At 43.1% G+C, this 23,994-nt stretch overlaps 1 protein-coding gene across 1 annotated transcript in view; it reads left to right on the forward strand.

Annotated features, from left to right (window-relative positions):
• The window catches only part of RYR2 (ryanodine receptor 2 (cardiac)), a 385,785-nt gene that overhangs the window by 130,494 nt on the left and 231,297 nt on the right, over positions 1-23,994 (forward strand). The window contains exons 7-12 of the mRNA XM_012730855.1: positions 1,290-1,368; positions 3,733-3,845; positions 10,989-11,088; positions 11,671-11,767; positions 20,037-20,111; positions 22,072-22,228. Coding sequence (XP_012586309.1) covers positions 1,290-1,368; positions 3,733-3,845; positions 10,989-11,088; positions 11,671-11,767; positions 20,037-20,111; positions 22,072-22,228 — 621 coding nt within the window. The remainder of the gene's footprint in view (positions 1-1,289; positions 1,369-3,732; positions 3,846-10,988; positions 11,089-11,670; positions 11,768-20,036; positions 20,112-22,071; positions 22,229-23,994) is intronic.

Here is a 23,994-nt window from a genome sequence, read left to right on the forward strand (position 1 = left end):
GGATGCCGGTCCAGCGCTCGGCCGGCCATCGGCGCGCGGGGCCGGGGGCTGCTTCTGCTCGTGTGGGAACGAGGGTGAGCGCAGTGGCCCTCGGTCAGTTCTGTCACTGGGTGACTCTTCCGCCCGGTGCCTCCCTTTTGGTGTCTGTTGGGGGGAGATGTAGAAGAATCAAATGAGAGACGTTTTTGCTTATAGCAGTTCATTTATTAGACCATAAAATTAGGCAGTTAACAAAATGAAGGCGTTCATTGATAGAGAATGACAGAAAGGTAACAGAGAAGCTGTCTGAGGGAGCGACAGTAAGTTCTCCGCTCTCTGTCCTAACTGATGTTGAGTGCTTTTCCCCATCAGTTCCTTGGTTCACCCAGTTCTGCATATCACCGACCAGGCCTCCACCTTAACAAGTGCTGGAAGACTCCTAATACAAGTCAGTTCCCATTCCTGATGAGAGGAAGCAAATGATGGCACAAGAATAAGCAAAACCACAGTGTCAGATCAGTAGCCAAGATCATACTGGCAGATGCTGAATTCATTCCGGACAAAAGTAACTCAAACAAATGAAAACAGGAATAGCTTATTTAACACTGTTCAGGAAATCCTGACTGAGGTTGCAAGCTATGAGATAAAATAAAGGAAAACGCCTTAGTGAAGTGGTTGATGTGAAACTGTATGTAATAATCCCTTTGCATCTAGTGATTTTTAAAGATTTATTTATTTATACACATAGGGACTGGGGTGCAGGCCAGAGTGCAGGGGGTTGAGAGAATTTACCAGAGACAGAGTGGGGAGCAGAACAGGTGGCTCTACTAAAATCCACTGCTGAGGGGGTAGCGGGGAGACAGGAGAGGTCTGCTGTGCCCTGAGGGTCCCTCCTGGCTGGGGCTCGAACTCAAGCCAAACATAGAAGAGAATCGTTGACAAATTTCAATTAGGGAGAAAGATTCTGACAGTTCAGGTTGTAGTTTTTGCTCACAGTTAACGCATATCCCGGAAACTAGGGCTGTCCCAGGGCCTCAGCAGTCACTGGTCTTCTTCCACTGGCAGAACACAATGCCCTGGTAGTTTCAGGAGGGCCAGGGGATGCTTTTCCTTTCTATCAGCAACCCCAGTGAACGCTATGTAAATTCCATGCTACCTCACCATGAGCAACCTGGACTTAGCACAGGAACTTTCATCTGGGAAGGAAGATTGACCCGACTGGAACAGGCGGGCAGCAAACACAGTGCCAGAATCAAGCTCTTGCAGGACCACGGATGTCTAGTGACCACTGTCCATTGCGTTTCTTTCAGTATCTGTGCTGCTTGTCCACCTCCCGCTCTTCCACGGACAAACTGGCTTTCGATGTCGGCTTGCAAGAGAACACCACAGGTGAGCACGTTGGTCCACGGTGACGGTGTGCGGAGGAGACATGGCGGGCGGGGCTGGAAGCAACTGTGGGCCGGGGGTGGTGGAGGAGGCACGAGGCGAGAGTTCTGGGAGGTGGAGACAGGAGAAGCAGTCGCCTTCCTGAGCAAGACTTTTTTTTAAAAGATTTATTTATGCATGCAGAACTGGGGTACAGGCCAGAGGTGCAGGGTGAGAGGATCCACCAGAGACAGAGCGGGGAGCAGAACAGGCTGACGTAGGAAGTACACAGCTGAGGGGAGCATCAGGGAGCCAGGAGCGGTCTGCCGCACCCTGTAAGTCACCTCGGGGCAGGGACTGAACTCCTGCTGCAGTGGTTTTAGCTGCTCAGTGCTGCGCTTTAACCCAGTGCACCACCAGGGAGGGCCCCTGAGCGAGACTTTTAGTAGGAGGCGGAAGGGTGTGCTGTGTCTGCTGGCGGTTCCGTCTGGGCCTTCAGCCTCGTTCTGATGAATTCAGGTAGGACAATGGGACATGCCACGTATCTCCCAGCTGCTGGTGGCCTTAATGTGTGCTGATGAGTTTATGGACTATCACTGAGTGTCTTTGCCTTTAAAATGTCGTCATACTCTCAACATAGCAGACTCAATGGCAGTATTCCAACAGAAAGGTGGAAAATACAGGCTTCTTTCCTTTCTGCCCTAAGATAGCCTCACATCAAAAGGGTCAGCGTTGTCGTCTGGTTTTTATGTCATCTTACGGAGACTTCATACAGACTTTGCATTTTGCTGCCTTGTTTGTTTTTCTCATTTAACTGATTTCCTTGAGTATACTCTCAGAACTAAAGCTGTGCCTGATCTGTGAGTTGATTTCGCAAGTCGTGGTGGCTCTCTCATCGGCAACAGCGAAGCAAGGCCTTCCGCTCCCTGCATCTGGACACCCTTTACTGCTTTGCTCCCCAGGGCTCTACGCTGCTGAATTATTTATTACGTTTACTGCTTGTTATGTACCTGCTGTGTTCAGAATTAAACTCGAAAAACAGCTACTTTTTTCCCTGTTTCTGAGGTATCCCCAGCCATTAAAGCAGTGATTGACAAGTACTGGGGACTGTTGGAGTGACTGAATGAAAAACTCACTGCAGCATCCAAAATGTGAATTGAGAGAATGAAAAAAAGGGATTCTGTAAAGAGACATCAAACCGTGGCTAATGTCAGGAAGGCAGCTCAGGGCAAGGATAGCAGATGGGCTGTAGGAATGTTTAAGAAACATTCTTGCATGGTTCATTTTTCTCATTCTGCAAGATAAATTTCTCTTGAGTGCATCGTTGAAGCTGGAAAGCTAGTGAACAAACATACAAAGTCTCCGCTCTTACGGAACTCACATTTGGCCCTGGGGAATTAAAAAAGAAGTAAAAAGGACATTTTGTGGAAAACTAATAAAGCTGTATCAGGGACAGAATAATTACTAGATAACAGATATGACTGTAAAAATTCTCATTGTTGGATAGAACTTATGTTTAGGATTTAGAAGGAACTTTGACCAGAGGAAAGAATTATGCGCTGAAGTTTGTGTGTGAGGTAATGGGACTGTGGAATGAACAGTGTTTATCCCTGGCCTGAGGCTTTGTTGATTTAACGTGCACTCCGTTAACTTTATGATGTGTTCTCCTGTCCTAAGATTTTCTTATGTGTTGCTCTTGCATTAATAAAAGCAATAGCACTTTAAAAGAACATAAAAGCAGATGTAGGATAAATTGAAGTGACAACTGTATGCTTCCACTTGAACCAGCAGAGTATGGTTTTTAAAGCTGTTACAGTGTGGCTATGGTTTCCCAAAACTGCTTTTGAAAAATTCAATGACAAAAAACAACAACAAAAAACTATATCTTACTTCAGAGAGCGATGGGAATAGTGTAATTATATATGGTTGTGTAAAGAGTGAAGTCAGATCAGGATGCTTGGAGCACCAGTAAATACCCACTTTAAACAGCTTGTGGTGAGGAAAAGCTCACCAGACTTCCCCAACTGTCAGAACCAGTGTCTATGAGGAGAATCTGTGCTTTTCAGTCTACCTTTCCCTCTACTGACTGACCTAATTCTTTTGAATTAGGTCAAAATTTCCATTCACTTCCAAATTTTCGAAGGTCATGTGAGTTGGGCAATTTCATTTTGAGGAGACTGATTTTGAAAGTTCATTTCCCCTTTTTACTTTGGAGTAATGGGCAGAGAAAATCAATTTTAAACTAATAGGACTTCTTTATTCACCTTTTTGTAATTAATTAGTTTTTTTTTCCCTTACATCATTGTAGTCCAGCAATTCAGCTCCTAGGCATCTACCCAAAGAACCCAGCAAACCCTAACTCATGACTCACTTTGCAAACTGTTGCAGGGGAAGCTTGTTGGTGGACTATTCATCCTGCCTCGAAGCAGCGATCAGAAGGCGAAAAAGTCCGAGTAGGGGACGACCTCATTTTAGTCAGTGTGTCCTCCGAGAGGTACTTGGTAAGTGTGGTCCGTGTACTTGGCTAATACAGGTCAGAACAATCATCTCTTTAAAGTTCAGATTGGAAAATTTCCAGGGAACTGGATAGAAATAAATCTGTCTCCTAATGAGTTATAAATGACTCGCTAACTGGAGGAATAATGTGAAAGGCTTGTGAGCTCCATTTAGACAGTCTTCTCTGCTCTTGGTGTGCATGGCCATGAGATTCATGATGCCTGCTCTTGCATTGTTTTATCAATAACAGACATTCAGTCTCACCTGGAATTCAAAATTCTACAGACTTTATTTTGTACCCAAGTAAAATCTGTATTAATGAGATTGTGATTGCCTATTTTGAAAGCAAATTCCTAGATGAGAAATATGTGCCATGTTAAGAAAGGAGAAATACACAAGATGAAAAACAAATTAGCCTCTCAGAGATTGTGCCTTGATTCAAGGAGGAGGTATTGGAAATGGAAGAATGAAGAAAGAGGATTATGTCTAATCTTTAATTTGGGGGGCATATATTTAACTTATGGGAAATTGCATTTTTGTAAGGCGTAATCATGTGCAGAAGTTTGCAGAAGATTGAAATGAATGGAAGTGTGAAGGATTCCAGTGCAAAGACAATAGCAATTAAACATATAGAAACTGTCACTGAATATCCACATACAAATATTGTAGGCAGCAGAGTAAATTATGACTGAGCAGAAATCAGAAATAGAGCTTTCTTCTTGGTTTAACGCATACTGGGGTTTAGAAAGTGTATAACATAAACGATTTGTGAATAACTGATTTGGGTTTCATCAGCTGTTGGTAACCCTTTGCTTTTTGAAGATGGAAATGGAGTGATTTGGGGGTGGTTTTTTATATGTAATGGCTTATTTTTACATCATTTTCTGCATTTTTTGACTTGGGGTGGTTAAGCACCGACTTGCTTAGTTCCCATTTTGAAACATCCTAGAAAGAAAGGTTTTGTCTCACTTGTTTTGTGCAGCCAAGAAAGGAAGAAGACAGGGACTTGGGAAAAGTCCCCCTGGTAACCGACAGAGGCGATTATGTGAAACGGGCATCTTGTGCCAGGACCACAGGAGCCAGCCCCCCTTGGTCTCCTAACGGCGCAGGCAACATCAGTTGCCAGTGTGCTTCTGGGACACCCAGGGGTGGTAGCTGGTCGAAAGAAGAATTCTTGCACCACTGTTCCCTTCGCTTGTAGTCTCCCTCGTTCTCCCGCCAGCAATGCACCGTGCCGCATCCCTGTGGCTGCGGCCTCACTCCAGCCCTCACTCCCTGCAGAGCTCCAGCTTTTGTCTCTCCAGGGCTTTGATTGGTTTACCTGGGTTGCCCCTGTGAGTGAGGCCCTTCCACATTGCCTTTTCCTTCTGACTTAACAAATAAGGACTTATTAAACCCTTCCTGTATGCGTGCGCTGTGTATGCGAAGGTGACCCATTCTGATCAGGAGACACATTTTAGTGTGTAGTTTTACTTGGAGTCCAGGAAGAGTGGGGAAAATACCGCACGCGTGTCTTTCAGTATATAAACGACATCTTATTTTGATTTTGGCATAACTGCATGCTGTTACTATACAGTAAGTGTGCTTGTCCCTTGGACAGTGTTTAGATAGATTGGCCTCCTTATGCAGTACGGAGTGGAAAATTTGGAATTTCACAGAGGCCGGAGCATCAATTCTGCCCCTGAATACCTAAGAGAGTTCCTTCATTCCCTGGATTCTGACATTCCTCTCTTATAAAATGTTGGTGATTATACTTGGCATCAAGGTCACTGTGATGAAGCAATGAGATACTAAATTTGAATATGTTTTGAATTTAAATGCACTATGCAGATAACAGCAATAAACTTAGTGCGTGATGTTCACCCCTGATACCTGTGGATATCAGTCAACTTCATGATGAAATAAAATCCACCAGTAGTTTTCAAGCTGCATTTTAGGCAATCTGTGCAGTTCCCTTTTGGGTAAAGTCTTCTGTAGTGCGACAGACAGTAACTCACCGGGTTTAGGCTCCCATTCCCCTTTGATGATGAGATCAGTGCTTACATTGCCCATCTTTATGGACATGTCATATAGTAGATCCAAGACCAGGGAAACAACACATGGTTTCTGCCTTAAAAGAGTTAGATAATAAAAACAAAACTAAGCTAAACAAGTAGGATCGGTATGGGAATATTATGCACTAGAGCGTACATGTAACCGTTCAGGTTACTGTGCAGGAAGTTCCCAAGGGCATGGCAAGGGTTAACTATCGTCTCCCACTTCTACTCTGGCTGACCATAGAGACCTGTAGAGCAGTAGTCTTCTCTTGATGGATGCGAGGACCGATGTGGTGCCTGAGGTCAATAAGTGGCACAGCGGAGGGATGTTTGAGGTCAGACGTTCGTTCTAACACACATCCCGATAGCTCTCCCTTCCTCCCACCTCCTCTACTCTGTATGCTGAGCCTTTGCACAGAATTTCCTGGGAAGAAAGGGTCCTAGCTCTGAAAATTGTTGCAAACCAACATCCAAATAGTGTCTCTGCTCATTGGCTGTTTCCTGTTCTATTATAGTGAAATCTTCATCCTCTTTTCAGGGTGATTCAAGAGGAAAGAAAAACTTCCTAAGTCCCTGTTAGAAATAGCTATTTTATTTCTTTTTATTAAAAAACTTTTTTTTGCATTAAAAATTTAGTTACAATTTTTTGTGGTTTAACAAATAAATGATTCTACAAAATAAATAATAAATAGCAAAATATTTTTAGCAGATGCTAGTCAAACCTAGAGCAGTGATTTATTATGGTTGCTCAGCTTAACTGTCACAGGTGCAAAGGACTCTGTGGCCCAGGTAATATGATATCGGGGCCCTTCATCACCATTACTTTAATATGCGTATGAATTTGTATAAATATATATATGTATATATATATATGCATATATATACACATGCACACATCATTTTTCATTTTGTACATTTTTTTCATCCAAGTTGTAATCCCCATGGGCTTCCAACCTATTTTTTTCTTTAAGAGAAGGCTTTAGGAATGCAGCTAAAAAATGAGATACATGTGCATTTTAGAATAAAGAAAACCTGATCCAAATAGGTATCATCTAATTCAAACTAAACGAAACAAGGCGAAGCCTAAGGACAATTCTGGGTGGTGAGAAAGATGCAGACCGTTCCGGTACACACAGGAGTCTTCAGTCCGTGGCTCCGATTGCCTGCACTGAGAACATGATTTTGACTAAGTTTGTGTTAACTGGGTCACACATAGAAACAACTTTTTTTTTTTTAAGATTTATTTATTTATGCTTACAGAACTGGGGTACAGGCCAGAGGTGTGATGGATGAGAGGATTCACCAGACACAGAGTAGGGAGCAGAACAGGCAGATGGACAAAGTACACTGCTGAGGAGAGCAGTGGGCAGTCCAGGAGAGGTCTGCCGCACCCTGTGGGTCAGCTCCCTGGCTGGAGATCAAACTCGTGCTGCAGTGGCTTCAGAGAGCTTCATAATGCAGTGCTTTAACTCATGCTACCTGGGAGAGCCCTCGAAACATCTTTCAAAGGAACCATGAAATATTGTCAAACAACCTCCAAAAGTAATTTAGGAGAAACAGCTCCATGATCTAAGAGTGGTGAAAATGCTAAAGGAAGCTATTCTAGCTTTGTAAGAATTGACTTGACCTCCCTCATAACTCAGTTTTTGAGATAGCATGTTTCGATGCCATCATAAGTTGCCGAATTCTTTTAAGTTGCATAAAAAATGAGTTAATAAGAGAGCAAGCGGCTATTTTCAAGGTAGTTATTAGACCGAACAGTACATTTGAGGTGAATTTACTTGAGCCCTTTTTCCTCTCTATGGCTCCACTGATGGAGTTGTAGAATCTCACATGTGGAGTGAGCACATACTCTGTGCTCTTTATATTTTCTCTGAAGAAAAATAAGCATGAAGCCCAAAAGGGTCATATGTTTTGCTTACTAATATTTCCTGTCACTGGGTGAGAATGTTTCCAGATTATTGCACCACCAGGGCCCAAGTGCCTGACACTTAAAAGAGAAACAAATGAGTGAATTAAAGCTTCAGAGAAGTGTTCAGGTCTTCTTAAAAGCGTTAGTGCCCTTTGGCAGTCTGATAAAGCTTCCTGATGTCTAGCCTGTAATGTTTTAAAATTGGTAAACTAAATACATAGGGTCACAAGGAAAACATCAAAAGACATTCTGAAAGTACCGGACTGGAAGCCAGGTAGTAACTCCAGCTCATTTACAGTCTCCTTTCCATGTCCGAGGTTTCGCGCTTCTATTGCATGGTGCTTGCTGTTCAACACTCGGCTCTGTACTGTGGCTCAGCTGGGCTCCTCACACCTCCTGCGTTTTTGCCATCATTTTTGACAAGAGTTTCGGTGATTCATGTGCACGGCAACCTGGGAGTCATGAGCGTAAACATTGGACCGAGACCAGGACACATTTGTGTCCAGAGCCCCACACTGATCTGTGCCCAGAGCCCCTAAACTGCCATTCGCGGGCGATGTCGGCGTATTCGTGGAGAAATCCTGCCGTGGTTGCGTAGTTCAGCCTGAGGCCGACCTGGCTTTCAGCTTCTGACAGCACCTACTTTTGCTTTAAGGACAGCTCTTCTTAGTTTCAGTGACTGCACCTGCTCTTCTGTCCGAGTGCCTGGCAGCACAGGCTGAGTGCAGGCCTCTGTCCCACAGCTGCCTTTGAGTTGAAGCAGCACAGTTAGATCGAAGCATCCAGAATAGATGCCTGGAGAATATGTTCTGTAGAATAATGGACCTGATTTGGGTATCTTTTTATGATGTGATAGGGTCTTACAGACATTTTTTGACTTTCTCCAACAGGCTAAAATTTTCATATTTTTATTATTAATCTTTAGGCTTTAGACATGATTTGAAGATCGCATTGTAGCCGTCTTCCTCCCCAGCTATTATTTTAAATGCGGTAGCTTCTCATTGCCTGAGGTATGAGGGCCTTTGTCTGGCTCCATTTGCTCCGCAGACCTCTCTCTGACTCTGTTCCTGAGCGTATGCTGGGAGCCCCCAGAATAAAGCTCAGTACTATACCTTGTCTGTGTATCTCTCCAGAACTCCCATACCCTCTGTTACACCAGCCCCGCAGCAGAGCTTCTTAGATGGCCAGGGAGGGCTAACATACTTCCAACTGCATTTTTGTCCAGCCTGGTTTACAAAAATTTATGATTCCAACATTCACACTTAGTATATTAACATTGACACACATACCCAAATGGGATGGATGCACAAACTTATTGGCGACACCATCTTGAAGTATATAGAAGTGAAATCATAAGATTCCATTTGCTCCTCAAACCTGCTGCCCCGCCGGAGACACCATTCATCCTGGGCAGTCCCATGTGCCCCAGGCCCGCTGGGTGAGCTGGCTCCAGGTAGTGGGGCTTAGTGTCCTCTTCCCCCAATCTTGTAGCACTTTGACAGCAGTTCACTGAGGATTTCCAAAATACCATCTTGCAGCAGTTTGTATATAGATTTTACCTTCTAGTTTAGATGATGACACCCTATGGGTGTGGAATGTGTTCTATATTGCTTAGCACAATGCTTTAGACATACTTTGTTCTGTGACTCATGGTGAAGGAACAGATCTAGTGCAATATGGCTTGAGCTTTTACTTGAATTCAAAAGTATAAACATAAGCATCAGTATTTTGAATTACCTTCTGATGGTTTGGTAACTATTTTTAGTAGTTTTTGGGGGGATATATGCTGTTACTTTGTTAAATGCTTGAAATAAGACTATTTATGCACAACAACATATTTTTTAAAAGTTACACTATTTTCACTGTAAAGCATTGGCTTACTTACCTTGTTTACTTGAAGGAGAATGAAAATACAACAATTATTTTGTGTAATAATGACTATAAAGAAAAATTGAATGTTCTTGTTTGTGAATGCAGATGGCAAACATTTTGGTAAATGGTCAAATTATTTTAACATTGGGGAAGAAATTAATTCAATACAGGGATCTTAGCAGGATGATGCATCATAATGACGAAGTGAAGGGGAGAGAACTTAACGCAGGACAGGTTGTGGTCTGGTGCACTGACGGAGCTTGCAAACAAGTTATTCTAAGTGCAGTGCATGAGCTGGTGAGCCTGTGTTATTGATTAAATGATTTATTATTTATTGGATTAGTACTTGTTATTAAATTATTCAATAACTTGAAATGATTGAGCACTAATACATGTAGGTCAAATGTTGACATTGCTTTGGCTTTGTGTTTAAGAGAAAGGAAATGAACTGTTTTTGCAGGTTATTTGGTAATCATCTACGTAGGTAGTAATGACAGTAGGATATTGGGGGGCTCCTGGAATAGAAGAGAGTGACCACTCACGCCGATGGGCCTTTATCTAACTGTGAAGGCCTTGGAAAGCTGAGGCTGGCATCAGCATCAGAAAATTATTGCAGCAGCATTGCAGGAACGCTTGATGTCTTCAGATGTGATGCCAAGTTCCTGGGGTGTTTGAAATTCTGAGGCAAGTCTTAGCTATCAGGAAAATAAGCCAAGTGTGCGACTGGACTCAATTTTTCTGATTGCTTGACAACTCATATATTCTGACTTTCATATATATGAATATGTTATTTAACTATATTTATATTTAATGAAGGGAAATGTCATTTTTAGTAGCTGAGTTTTGGAGGAAATTTGTTGTCCCTGTGTTAGATACCCAGTAGGAAATACCGCCATCTAGTGGAACATAAATCAAATTGCAGGCAAAAGTTCCTTAAGGACCCATCAGATGGAAACGTGCCCTGGCAGATTGCAACTCTTGTCAAAGACTGTCACATGACAGATGGGAAGCATAATAACAATTTTAATAGTCAATGCTGACTAGCCAGGCAGTTTTTCCCAATAGGCTTTAAAAAAGGCTGTTGTTACAAGTAAGTTCACTGTAATTTACTTGTGTGTTTGCTGGCTTGAGGTGTAGGCTTGCATCTTAGAATAAAACTGTCTGAGGTTAAACAGAAACATACTTTCCCTTTCTGGTATCTCACCTGGTGGGCGACAGGGCTAAGAAGAGGTCCAGGGTGGCCATTTCCACACCCGCAGGGCAACGGGACTGCCCCAGCAGGGGGTGGTGCCCAGCGGAGCCTGTCATCTCTCCCACTTCCCTTCCAGCACTTGTCCCATGGCAGTGGCTGCTGGCACGTGGACGCCGCTTTCCAGCAGACGCTCTGGAGCGTGGCCCCCATCAGCTCAGGAAGCGAGGCAGCCCAAGGTAAGTGCCCTGTCAGCTAGGTGGCTGGGGCAGCAAAAGGGGACTGTCAGCTGGGGGTCCCTGGTGCTTTCTGTGTCTAAATAGGAGGTAACGCTGGCACATGCCATGAAGAACCTTGCTGAGGGCTGTGAACAGGTGAAGGCTGTGTGAGGGTTTGAGCTTCCTTGTGCATGTGTATGTGTGTTTGTACCAGCTTTTAGGGGTTGTTTCCACCAATGTATTGACTTACGAGTATTGTTCACTGAGGCCAAGGTCAAGATTTATCATTTCGGGGTAGATAACTGAGAACTGGGTCCTGCCAGTGTTGACCATGGTGGGGTTTCCCTGGGATGACCTGTATTCCCTCTAGTTGTTTCTCACTTACGTTTCCATGCTTGAGGGCTTAGTGGAGACACTTTGGGGTCTGTGGGCATTTATCTATCATGGGACCAAGAGACCAGGATTCAGAGGTGGCAGTTGGCAGCTGTCCGTCTCTGTGACTGTTGTGCTGTCCATGAAAACAGAAGATTGGCAAAGAGGCTTGTTTGCATTATCAGCATCTGACCGTGAGGTTCAAAGGTGACGGAATCTCAATCCCTGCAGGGTATCTGATTGGCGGCGACGTCCTCAGGCTTCTCCACGGACACATGGACGAGTGCCTCACTGTCCCTTCCGGGGAACACGGCGAAGAGCAGCGGAGGTTGGTACTTGAGCCTGGCACCTTGACATTGCCCTTTTCTTGCCTTGATATCATTTAGAAACTAAGGCTACGATCAGCCATTAACAGGCAGGCAAAATAAAGCAAAACTGGACTGTTGGACTCAGGCAAATACGGTTAGCAGAAGAGAAGGGGGTGCGTAGGGGCCCAGGGTGGTGGCTGGGTCCTGCAGAGTGGACTGCAGTCAGCGGTGCCACAATACGGCTTATCCATGTGTTGGCTTGCGATGCCCCAGACCTGCATCACGGCACTGCAGTGTCACTGCAGTCAAAGAAGTGGGCCACTAGCTTTCTGTCCCCTGAAGAGATCTGTTTGTTGACCTCCTTAGAGGTTTTTTCATGCTCTTCTTTCATGACCTGTCAAAGAGGAGCTAAGCACTTTTGTGTTATTAAAATAGGGTGATTAGCAGTGAACAGAATAAACAGAGCGGGCGTTGTGAGCACATTAAACTGAACGACTTAAAAGCCCATTAACTGTTCATTATTTTGATCATTCTCTTTATGCATCTTCATTGCAAATCAGGAGTAAAGTCAAAGTTCTTAAATCACACAAAATTTTAAGACCTTTTTCTGTGACCTTCCGTACACTGACATAGAGGTAAATTGGACCATGTTTTCGAATGGCTTATGTGATTCTAACACCTGCCTTGTGTGAATGTTGTCACACTGTGCTGTGGCTGAAGTGGTCTGGACCTGCTTGGAAAAGTGCATAAGTCATACAGAGTCACCAACCATTTTAGGGTGAAAGTGCTACTTTTTCCTCCCCAGATAATGAGTAAAATATGAATACAGTCGATTAAATACTTAAATAAGCAATTATAGTAAGGGAGGCGAATACATTGTTTGGATGATTTGTTATGCATCTGTACGTTGTCCAGTGGAAGTTTCTCATTAACATAGGTTTAGGTAATTATTGTTTAATACCTATTTATATATTTTTTTGTTTTTGAAAGATTTATTTATTTATGCTTACAGAACTGGGGTATAGCCAAAGGTGCGGTGGGTGAGAGGCCTCCCCAGAGACAGAGTGGGGAGCAGAACAGGCAGATAAAGTACTCTGCTAAGGGGAGCAGCAGGCGGTCAGGAGAGGTCTGCCATGCCATGTGGGTCACTTCCTGGCCAGGGACCGAACTCGTGCTGCAGTGGCTTCAGAGAGCTTCATAACATGGTGCTTTACCCCGTTGCACCACCAGGGAAAGCCAGGAAATCCTCTTTTTAAAAAAATTAATGCAGTAGGTGTCTGGCCAGGAAGGTTTACAAGTTAGGGGTGGAGCAGTTTTTATTTCAGTTTGGACATTTCCTTCTCCAAAGGAGAATATTCGTCATCGATAGATCTAGGTCTCCCAGGCTCAGTCCCTGCCAAATGACTCCTGTTTTCCACATCTCTTGGGCCAAAGAGATTCTGCAGCTGTTGTATTGAACATGGCGCTTGTAGGGTGGGTTCCTTGTTCATTTTCAGATAGCTGGTTATTAGTGCAGAGAAAACAAGAGGAAATGTCACAGTTCCTTGGCCCACTCTTGGATGGCACGCCTGTTGAGGGATGCCCCCATGCTATCATTAGTCATGAGGTTTTGTGTTATGCTGACATCAATGTGTATTCAGGCCGGCACATCACCATGAGTGGGGCCTGTAAGAACACGTCGTTGTGCCCCGTGTGCAGTCTGTGGATGGGTGAAATTAGATTAGAACAGATGTCAGGTCATGGTATGAGGGAGAAGATGAGTCAGCTCAGGCAGCAGGAGACTAAGGGACTTGGTTTGAGAGTTGTCATTGGCTTAATTGCGTATGAGCACAGGCAATTTTTTTTTCTTTTTTTGTCTGTAATGATAAAAACAAGTCCTTGAGCTTTGCTTCTGTACTTTGACACTTCAACTCTTGTTACTGTCACAGTGTGGGTTCTTCCTTCTTCCCCTCTGTCTTCACCCCATGTCCCTTCGATGTCCTTGGGAGCAAACTGTAGACAAGGGCTGCGTGGCCTGAGGCCACATTTCCATAATTGATAGGAAACTCTGTTGAGAGGAGAAGCAAGTGATGGCAACTTAAAAGATATATTCTGATTCATTTTTAACAAAGAAGCAAAAATAACTGAACCGCAGTGGGCAGTGGACTGAAGGCTGGAGAAGAGCCAAGGAAACAAGTAAAATTTCTTTCACCTCACAGCTCTTTGCTGTGATTATGGTCTGGCGCTACCCATTAACTGTAGCCTGTTGTGGAAGTTAACTAGCCAAAGGCGAACTGGGCTTGTTCTATGAAGTAGTGGAAACGATTAGAGACATGGCCAGGTGACATCTACTTTTGAATAATTACGAACATTTTGGTAGCAATTGCTGTGTTCGTAAGTAGATTTGTCGGCCTTCTTATGCCTCATTCCATTGACAGTTTTGAACACACAGAACAATTGTCACAGTGGAAAATCCAGTGCCGTGATGGCGTCTCCAATTCTGGATCCTGGTGCTGTTATCCTTAACTTCCTTTGTGCATTTAGATTCGTGGGTGTGTGTCGTTTTCTGTGTGTTCTCACAACCTTCAGTGCATATAGTGCCCATCTACGTGGAAATGGATTGGAGAATGAAGTCTGCTTAGGTTAAGCTGAATGGATAGTTCATCCCCCTTCCGTCTGTAGGGCTTCTGTAGGTTGAATCCTGGTGCCTGTCATCGCTATGGTGTGTGAGAGTTCTTTTCCAGGAAGATGCGGCTCTAGTCACTGGCGTCCAACTTATCTAAGTGACAATACAAATCTTAAAGTATTAACCATAGAAACAGCATCTGAATGAAAGGAAGAGATGCAGTGAACATTAGGTATAGTAATGTATTTTCTTAATTCTTACTCAGACTGTCCTAATACCAAGTTAGGGTAAATTCAGGTGAAACACCGTCTGGTACTGGGCGAAGATTGTCAGATGCAGCCTAGTGTCTTAATTATTGTTATTTTTTTAAAATAAGCTTTCTTTCTGGAGATGCGAATTGCAGTTTTTAACTCAAACATGAGTATTTTAAATGCAGAGCATTATTTCCTCAAATCTGATGTAATCAGTGAGTTGTCTACAACTGCCTTTCCTTCCTAGGCGCACAGTGCACATACGCATGAACTGCATTAAGTTGCCATATTTAGGGGCGGAGTATTTGGGACCTGGTTTGGAAACCAGTATTTGGGCAACAGTTTTTGAGAAGCATTACCGGCTAAGACTGGTTTTGCCATGTACCTCTGAAGTGGTTTTAGTGATTCAGTAAGAATTTCTGAAATGACTGGGTGCAGGAGTTACAGTAGTACGAAGATCAAAGTCTCTTTTCTCGGGGTAAGTACCGGAAGCTTATAAAAGGACACGCATATCACACATACCCACGTGGCATACATAAAACACACTAGGTAACAACTAGAGAGAAATCCTATGGAGAAAAACAGAAAGGGCGCTGTGTGTACATGTGTGTACGTATTGGGGGACAGCGTGTGTACGTATTGGGGGCCAAGGTGCCAGGGGGACAGGGCATGGGCTGAAGGAGAGGCGGTTTGTTTCCATCTTCTCAAGCATCACTCTTGGCCTGGACCAAGAGTGATTTCCAAATGCAGGTAATTAAGTTAGAGTCTCTGATCACATTTGCAAGTAACTGTTACATTTGCCTTCCAGAATGTGACTCAACATTGCTAATTGTATGCATGGAAATGTTTTTGCCTCTCTTTGCCTTTTAATATTATGATGATTTAATGAGCTCTAGTTGTACACAATTGATAAGGCCTGAGATGGGCTGATACAAAGAATTAAATGTCTCTCGGGCTGGCTCAGGATGAGATGCGTGGTTTATGTCTGTGTACATGACCAGATGAGGATTTGTGTTCTCAGTCACTGCCAGGGAGAGTTTATAAAGCATGCAGCTAAAGTGGGCATGGGAGAAGCAGTTATCACAAAAAGGATTTTTTTCTTTGTGTTCCGTGCATCTGTTTTCAGTGGGACTAGAATATATTTGCTATACAGTTTTGATGGGAGATTCAGTACGTGAGAACTGTTTTCATTGGCTCATCTCTCTTGAGAGAGACCCTCTTTCCCACAAGCTTAAAACCCCTGCTGGTGGCAAAGGGCACAGTGGGTTTGCTCCAGTTCTCACCTGTAGCGTCCTGACTTGCTCTAGAACCACACTCCCAGGGAACGGCTGGGCGAGAAGCGTGTGTTTTGAAAATACAGACTTGGAAGGCAAAACAGTAAAAGTATTCATAGGAATCTGAGCCATTGGATTTCAGTAAAAATGCAAAACTTATTGAGGAGTTTGGTATACTTCAAGTGAGTGACTTGAAAAAGAGACAGCTGATTAAAAACTAGAAATTGGAGAAATTGTCCAGTTATTTTTTCAGTGAAAGTATCTGAAAGTATTTTTAATCATTCACTCTTGGCTTGTTAACTTAATCGAGGTGTAAGCAGTATCTCTCAGGAAAAACAAAACAAAACAAGAGCTTCCTCTTCATCTTAATTTTTAAATGCTTTCAATGCTTTTGTGGTGTGTCATATCCTGTCTGGGGTGAAAAGTAAGAAGACCACACCGGTTTTCTGCTCCAGTCCTATGTCCACGATTCCTTTAGTTCTGATTTTTTAAATTTAGTTTAGAGGGTAAACATGTCATTGCTTAACCCACGGGGGCTTGTCTGTGGTTTATACTGCTGTGTCATGCAGATCATACCTGCTTTCCTTAACGCAGCAACGCGAATGCAGTGTCACCAATGAAGCCGCTGAATGGACCTGGCACGTTGCTTCCCATGCTATTTAGGTGTCTCCGTGCTGATCTCTCTGTCACTGTGAGGAGACGCCTGACAGCTTGCTTTAGCACCCGCCTAGGGCTCGGCTGCTCAGCAAAATATCCTCACACACATTTACATAGACAACTGCTATAAGAGCAAAGTTCTACTGTGGGAATGTGTAAAGGGAAATACAGTTTCACTCTGAACTAACCTTTTAATTCTGGGTCTACATGGCATTCGCTTCAACACAATTCCTTTACTGCTTCTGGAGGGACGTCAGTGGTGTAGGCTTTCTGATGTGTGTGGAGCATAGAAGATGAGCATCTGCCTCTGTCTTTAAGGGACCCGGTCTATTATGATTTCAGCAACACTCTGTTTAGGAGAAAGGGGACGCTGATCTGGGAAAACCCAGTCTCATGCTTTAAAAAAATTGCATTATGGAAAATATCTTTCGTAATCTACTTCCTTGAGAAGGAAAGGCAGGAATCTCTTGTTGACCTTTGATCTTGAGGTGCTATCTTCATCAGCCTCTAAGAGCTCTTTTTAAAAGATGTATTTATTTATGCACACAAGAACTGGGGTACAGGCCAGAGGTGCAGGAGGTGGGAGGAGTCACCAGAGAGAGTGGGGAGCAGAATAGGTGGATTGACTGAAATACATTAGTCGCTGCTGAGGGAGCAGCGGGGAGGCAGGAGAGATCTGCTGTGCCCTGTGGGCCACTCCCTGATGGGGAATCGAACTCGCGCTGCAGTGGCTGCGGACAGCATCACGGTGCTACTCTCTAACCTGTTGCACTAGCAGGGTTCTTTTCTAGTTAATTGACGTGAATCACCCGAGTGGACATTGCATGGCTAGTTTTTCTGTGACCCTAATTATTTTCCAGAAGATGCATTTTCACTGTCTACAGCCTGTTAATATTTCAACACCAAACTTGATTTGTATGAGGACTAGTTAGCATAGGGCTGTCTTTGACTGGCCCGGGGAAATGGCACTCTTCACTTTGTCATATATTATCTTTTGGAACCTATGCTTATCTCTATTTAGCTTTCAGACCAGACAGTGTCATTCAGTCTTGCATTCTTTTAAATAGTGGCATGTATACAGAAACCTGCAGACAAATGCCTACTATTTTATATTTATGAGAGAAATCAGTGGAGGGGAAAGTCATGCCCTTGATGTAGGTTATCTAGGAAGAACAGTGGGTACCTACTTGAGAGTCATGCTAGCTAACTCGGTCACTCAGAGGGTCTCCCACTTTTTCTTTTTTGGAATATTATTATATGCTTGGAATTTGGAAGGGGAAGAAAAACCATCTTATAAATCAGCATAGCAACCCACATGAAGAAAAAACTATTTTGAAGCCACGAGTTCTATGTGCTTAGCTAAGAGCTTTCAATATCAGCATCACCTTGGATTCAAGTTACTCCAAAGGGGAAGAGTTTGTGTTCTGATAACAGGTATCTAAACTTTCAAGACAGCAAGTTTAAAACAAATCCAAGCTATTGTGGACATCTCTGATAATCTAATGCATGTTATAGGTATTCTAGAAAATTCATATACTTGCTAACATGTAACCTTGCTTTTCGATAACTTTTGTGATGTTATTTTATGTTTTTTCCCAGCATTTTTACTATCATTTCCCACAACTGAATTAGTTAGCAAGGCAGGTATTAGACTTGGCAGATATACTATAGTTTTCTCTGGCACCTTCCTTACTGACTTTTATGCAAGTATATCCAAAGAGGTTGCTATGGTTAGTGTCTTGGTTAGAAAAGAGATAGAAATTACTTCTGACAGAAAAACAAAAGAAGGGATTTTCCTCAGATTTAAGAAGATATTCACATGGAATAAGTGGACACTCCGTGGTGACAAAATTAAGTCTAGACCTAAATCCCATGTGCTATGAAGAACTAATTCAAAATGAATCATAAACATAAAGTGTAAAAACTTTTAGGAAAAAATCTTGAGAGTATAGAGTCTTAAGATATGACACCAAAAATCTGTTTATAAAAGGAAAATGTTGATGACATGGAAAAAAAAAAGTGAAGCTTCTGTGAAATTCCATGTGAAGAGGATGAAAGGCAAGATAGATGGGGTAGACAATTGTAAATTATATATCCAAAATTGGATTTTCATCTGATTTTTAAAAATTTTTAATTTGTTGTTATTATATATACATATTTTTAGCATCATTTTTCATTTTTGTGCAGTGCGTGCTTTTTCATCTCGCTGTAGTCTCTATGCAGTTCCTGCCACACGGAGAGTGATTTCGTCTCCCAGAAGCTGTTGGGTGATGTCACATTTTTTATTGTTCCTCCTAAGGTGTGGGGAGACTGGCTGCTGTGGTCCTTCGCTCAGTGTATTAGCAACACTACTACTAACTCCAGTAACATCACAGATGCTCAGGACAGCCACTATCGGCAAGGGCTCCCCGCATCGATCGTTGTTGAGATGGTTTGCAGGAGTTGTGTGTGCATTGTTGCATTTCCTACTCTGTGCGTATTTGAAAGTTTCACGGTATGAATAGAATGAGGAGGGATATTTAAGAAGTGAGAGGAAGAGCAGCAGGGGATGGTGTTAGGAAGCTGTCAGGATGCGAGGGGTTTCCATAGAGTCAAGAAGTAAATGCTGCTGGGAACATGGCAGCCATGATGGCTTTGACAAAAGCACTCAGGGGAGAAGGGAGTCTGCAAGCCGACCTGAGGGCAGTGAGAACTCCAGGGGTGATATGGGGCAGGAGACAGGAGCAGCAGGAGAGGAAAATGTGGGCCAGGCTGTGTTTGAGACAGGGCAGGGCATTGTGCGTACAAATGATGAAAAAAACCCACTAGAGAGGGCGACGGTGATTACTGCAGAGAGGTGATGTGTGTGTGTGACGTTTGTTTCGTTTTATTTCTGGGAATTGGCACAGAAGTCCTCGTGGAGAATGTCTCTCACTGACTTAGTAGCACCTTTGTGTTGATGCTTATATATTTTTGTGATGTTTATCCTGTTTCCATCTTTTATCAATTTACGGATTGTTATGTTAAAACATAACATTTATGTTCTCACTTATTTCAATTATGTTAAATTTCTGAAACCAAATTTTGAACTGCAAGTAAATGTATACAAGTATAGGAATAATGGTAATGAATTTAGTGACAAACACATAACTGAGTACTTTCATGCACTTACGTTGATGGAGTTAGGGGATGTGATGTATTCATGTGTTCAGGAATTGGGGGGCGGTCAGAGAGAAGGGGGAGAGGAAATGAATGGGAATAGGAGGGAATGATGAGCGGCTATGCTTTTTAATTAATTTAGTTATACATATTTTACATCGTTACTCCTTTTCGGACAAGGCGTGCTTTCTCAGGTGCAGAACCTGCGAACTTCCCGCACCGAGTCACCCTGCGCCATCACCATGGTCCCGCTGGAAGAACACATTCCCCCCTCTGTTTTGATCCCTCTGCCTGCCCCTCCCCTGATGAGTGGACTTGAAAAAAGAATGAAACACGTTACAGTTGCACTTGTTGTCCTTGACAGAACTGTTCACTATGAAGGCGGTGCTGTGTCTGTTCACGCGCGCTCCCTGTGGAGGCTGGAGACTCTGAGAGTTGCGTAAGTATGACTTCTCAGGACAGCTAGTGCCTCTAGTGCTCAACACTCCTCCAGTGCCTCGACTCGCGCTTCTGTGAAATGGTTATGCCCACAGCTGTGGTAAACAAGCAGGTTCAACACAGAAAGTGGGGGTTTCTCCTCTTTCCCTTTCTGCCTGCCTTCATTTAGCTTTCATTAGCCAGGTGCACCAGCTGGCAAACCAGGGTGTAGGCAATGATTTCATGCAGCCTGCTTTTGTCTTTAGCCTCGTTTGTTTGTGATTTTATCTTACCCCAGTCTGTGCATCTCCTGGCAGGAAGTGGAGCCAGGACAGAGAGATGGAGGCTTTGGAGACAGATTGTGGGCAAATCTGTCACACATGTCAGGCCTGACAGACTCTGCCTTTGACCTTGTAAAGTACATGTAAAGCTCAGAAAACTTGAACATGAGCAAGAGGCATCATTACTGGTTGTTACTATCTCTGCTTGTAAATAGCTTCATGACTGAGCACAAAAAGTCACGGGGCATACATTATGGTAATAAGAATTTATATTGATTGTTTTTTATAGACTAGGGGTTTAGTTCTTTCCCTGTAAAGCATTGGGTTTTCAGTGTATTTGTTCCCCATTTTATTGCACTTTAAAGAAAGTACTGATTGAGGATTATAATCTGCATGGATGGGAGTGGGAGACTTACTAAGCTATATTTATAAACCTTGTATTTTGAGATCCATGCTTACTTAATAAGTCATTAGTTGTTTTTGCTTATATATCCCTCACAGTCACTTTGAAAATCTTTGTACATCCTTGAACATGCTAAGTTTGAGATAGGGAGTTTCTCATGATCATTTTAATTCGATACAAAAAATGTAAACTCTAGTGTGGTATATACCACGCTTTCAGATATCCAGTTGATTTCAGTATAGCTCTTTAATATTCACTTTTTTTCCCCTCAAGTCGGCGGCAGTGAGCAATGTCTCAGGTGCCTATGCCTGTCCTCTCTGGAGAAGTGTCTTTTACTCTCTATCTTGATCGGATTATGTGTTTGCTTTTTGTTGAGTTGCATGACTTCTTTCTATGCGCTGGATGTCAGACCTTGGTCAGATCTATGATGAGCAAATACTTCCTCCATCAAATGGGTGCCTTTTCATTTAACTGAGAGTTTCTTTTCCTGGGAGGAAGCCTTGTAGTTTGGTGTCGGTGCATTTGTTTACGTTTTGTTTCTATATGCACATCATGGTTCGCTCAAGAACTTAAGAAACATCCTGAGGATTCCTGATTTTGAGTAAATACTAGTTTTATCAAATTTATATTGGTATGCTAATCGGAAAAAATAGCTTTCAATAAAAAATAGCTCTACTTTTTACCATTTTTCTACAATCTTGGTTTATATTTTCTTGTTTCTTATATTTTATTTTATTTTTTCCTTTTCCTCTTTACCTTCTAGATTCTGATTTCTCTTTTTCTCCCCCATATGTTTTTTAATGATGTCATTGTTCCACAATATTAAAAAAGAAAGCGTAGGAGTAGTTTGTTTTCCAGGGAAATATATACTCCAGTTGATATATATGAGTTGTGATGAATCATAATTAGTAAGGAGTATAATACACTATCTTTCTCGTGTGTGCAAATTCATCAAAATTTGTAAGTAGTAAATCACAAAGTATCTAAACCGGACTTTGTATATCTGTGATTAGTGATTAAATATTAGCTTGGGACACAAGTTCTTTGTGTTCTTTGGGGATGCTGGGACACGTAAGGTCCTAGCTAAATTCACTTGCATTACCTCGAGCTGAGTAATATCAGACATTGCTTAATTATTCTGAAGAACAGTAGTGTTCCGGGAATTCGTATCTCCAACACTGTGAGGGTTTGGGGACGCTCACTGAAAGAGCGGGGGGGGGGGGTTGCCTTTGTTCACTGCCACACACCTCCGCCCGCGAGGGTCGGTGTGGCGGGGTCAAGTCTTCACTGTCCGCTAGGTGGAGCGGGGGCCACATCCGCTGGGGCCAGCCTTTCCGGCTTCGCCACGTCACGACAGGGAGATACCTGAGTCTCCTGGAAGACAAAAACCTCCTGCTCATGGACAAAGAGAAAGCGGATGTGAAATCAACAGCATTCACTTTTCGATCTTCCAAGGTAAGACTGAAAGCAGCTTCTGGATTTGTTATAAGTCTGACTCCGCTGCACTTCCTTCATGGTAGAAATGCAAGACAGATTCTTTTTCATCCGTTCCACTCCAGCAGAACGTGCTTCCCGAACCACGGTGGTTCACCATGTCCGTATTTCTTTGGTTACTTACATGCAACTCCAACTCCGTTTGTTGTCTCAGTCTTCGCCAGTGTCCAGCTCGGTGGACGCTGTGATGCTGGTGACGTCTGCCAGCCCGGCATGTGCATTTATGCTTCTGCTTGGCTCATCCCTGGGTCAGAGGCGTTGTCCCTGGGAGTTTTGTGCACTTTTATGAAGGCCTTCCTTTAGGATGAATTCCTACGAATGGGAACCCTGACCCAAGAGGAATGCCTGCTTTTAAAAGCGTTAACAAAACGTGTGACCCAAAGTGCAACTTTTGAATGCATTTTTCTCCAAATCTCTGCTGATACTGATATTCTGTCAAGGTAGAGTGAACGTTCTTAAGGAATTTTCACAGACACGAACATTTTTTCTTTAAACTCTACTCAGATTTTCTGTGTCTGGGTTTGGCCATTGTGTAAGAACCAGTTTCCTCTGAAATGGAGGGATCGAGAGCTCCCGGGCCACCCCTTAACACAGCCCGGCCCCCTCTGCCTTACCCTGGCGCTCCTCTCGGGAGCCATTCCTGCATGAAGGTTGTTACTCACGTGATGCCATACGCTCCGCTGTTTAGTTCACAGTGGTGGTCGCGCGTGATAACATGGTTGGAGGTAGTGAAGAGGGAGGTGAGTACAAGAACACCGTTTTATTTTTAAAATCACATCAGAATTGTAATTTCAATCCCTGGCAGATTAGGGACAGTTTTTTCCTCCAAGGTAGAGAAGGTAGGTCTTCATTATTTTTTTTCTAAAATTACTTTTTAAATGATATATTGAGTAGTCATTATAGGAAATTTTAAAGTTGATACGAAAGTGTGGTAAAGGAAAACTTTTAATCATGCGCCAGGCGTCAGTAAGAAACAGCTCTGGTCTACAGCAAACCACCTTGACTGCGCCCCCGACTGAATTTGGATAAGAGACGCAGCTCTAGCAAATACATTACTTACTGTTGAATCGCGCTCATCCTATACACATTATGTCCCATTTCCCTTTTCACATTCCTATATCGCCTTATACAATCGTAACGATGATGCCACTTTCTATAGAGAGAACCCGTTCTTACTCAGTTACCTCTTTATGGCCCTTATTTCATTTTCCATGTTGTAAATGAAACACTTTTTCTAAGTGTTTCTGCATATTGATTGCCGCTTCTCTTCGGAGCGTTGAACTGTTTGGCTAAAGCAGAGGAGAGCTGTCAACGTTTCTGGCTGGAAAGTGCTCCGAGGGTTTCGCACACCAGAGCATGGTGCCTGTGGCCCAGTGGACTCTGGTCATGTCCTGGTGACTGGACGTGTGCAGCCAGATAACCTTTGGGAGCAAGTGCCAGTGTGCATGTGGGCAACGGCTGTGAGAGTTTCGCTTCAGAGTGACTCATCAGCAGGGAATTAAAAAAAAATCCTTGCTACTTTTGTCATACATCAGTGATATCTTTTTATGTTCTATAAGTTTTAAGTTAATTTCTTTGTGCAAAACCTGCAGAATTTTAGGCACATTGTAGTGTTTGTTGTATGCTCGTAATAGGGAAACTGTTCCAAGAGTGAGCAGTTTTGGAATCATTTCTCTATTTTTGCCTGAATGCAGTGACTTTTACTAGCCAGGGAAGTGACCAAACTG

This window comes from Condylura cristata, unplaced genomic scaffold (genome assembly GCF_000260355.1).
Source record: "Condylura cristata isolate star-nosed mole 26May11 unplaced genomic scaffold, ConCri1.0 scaffold00029, whole genome shotgun sequence".
NCBI lineage: Eukaryota > Metazoa > Chordata > Mammalia > Eulipotyphla > Talpidae > Condylura > Condylura cristata.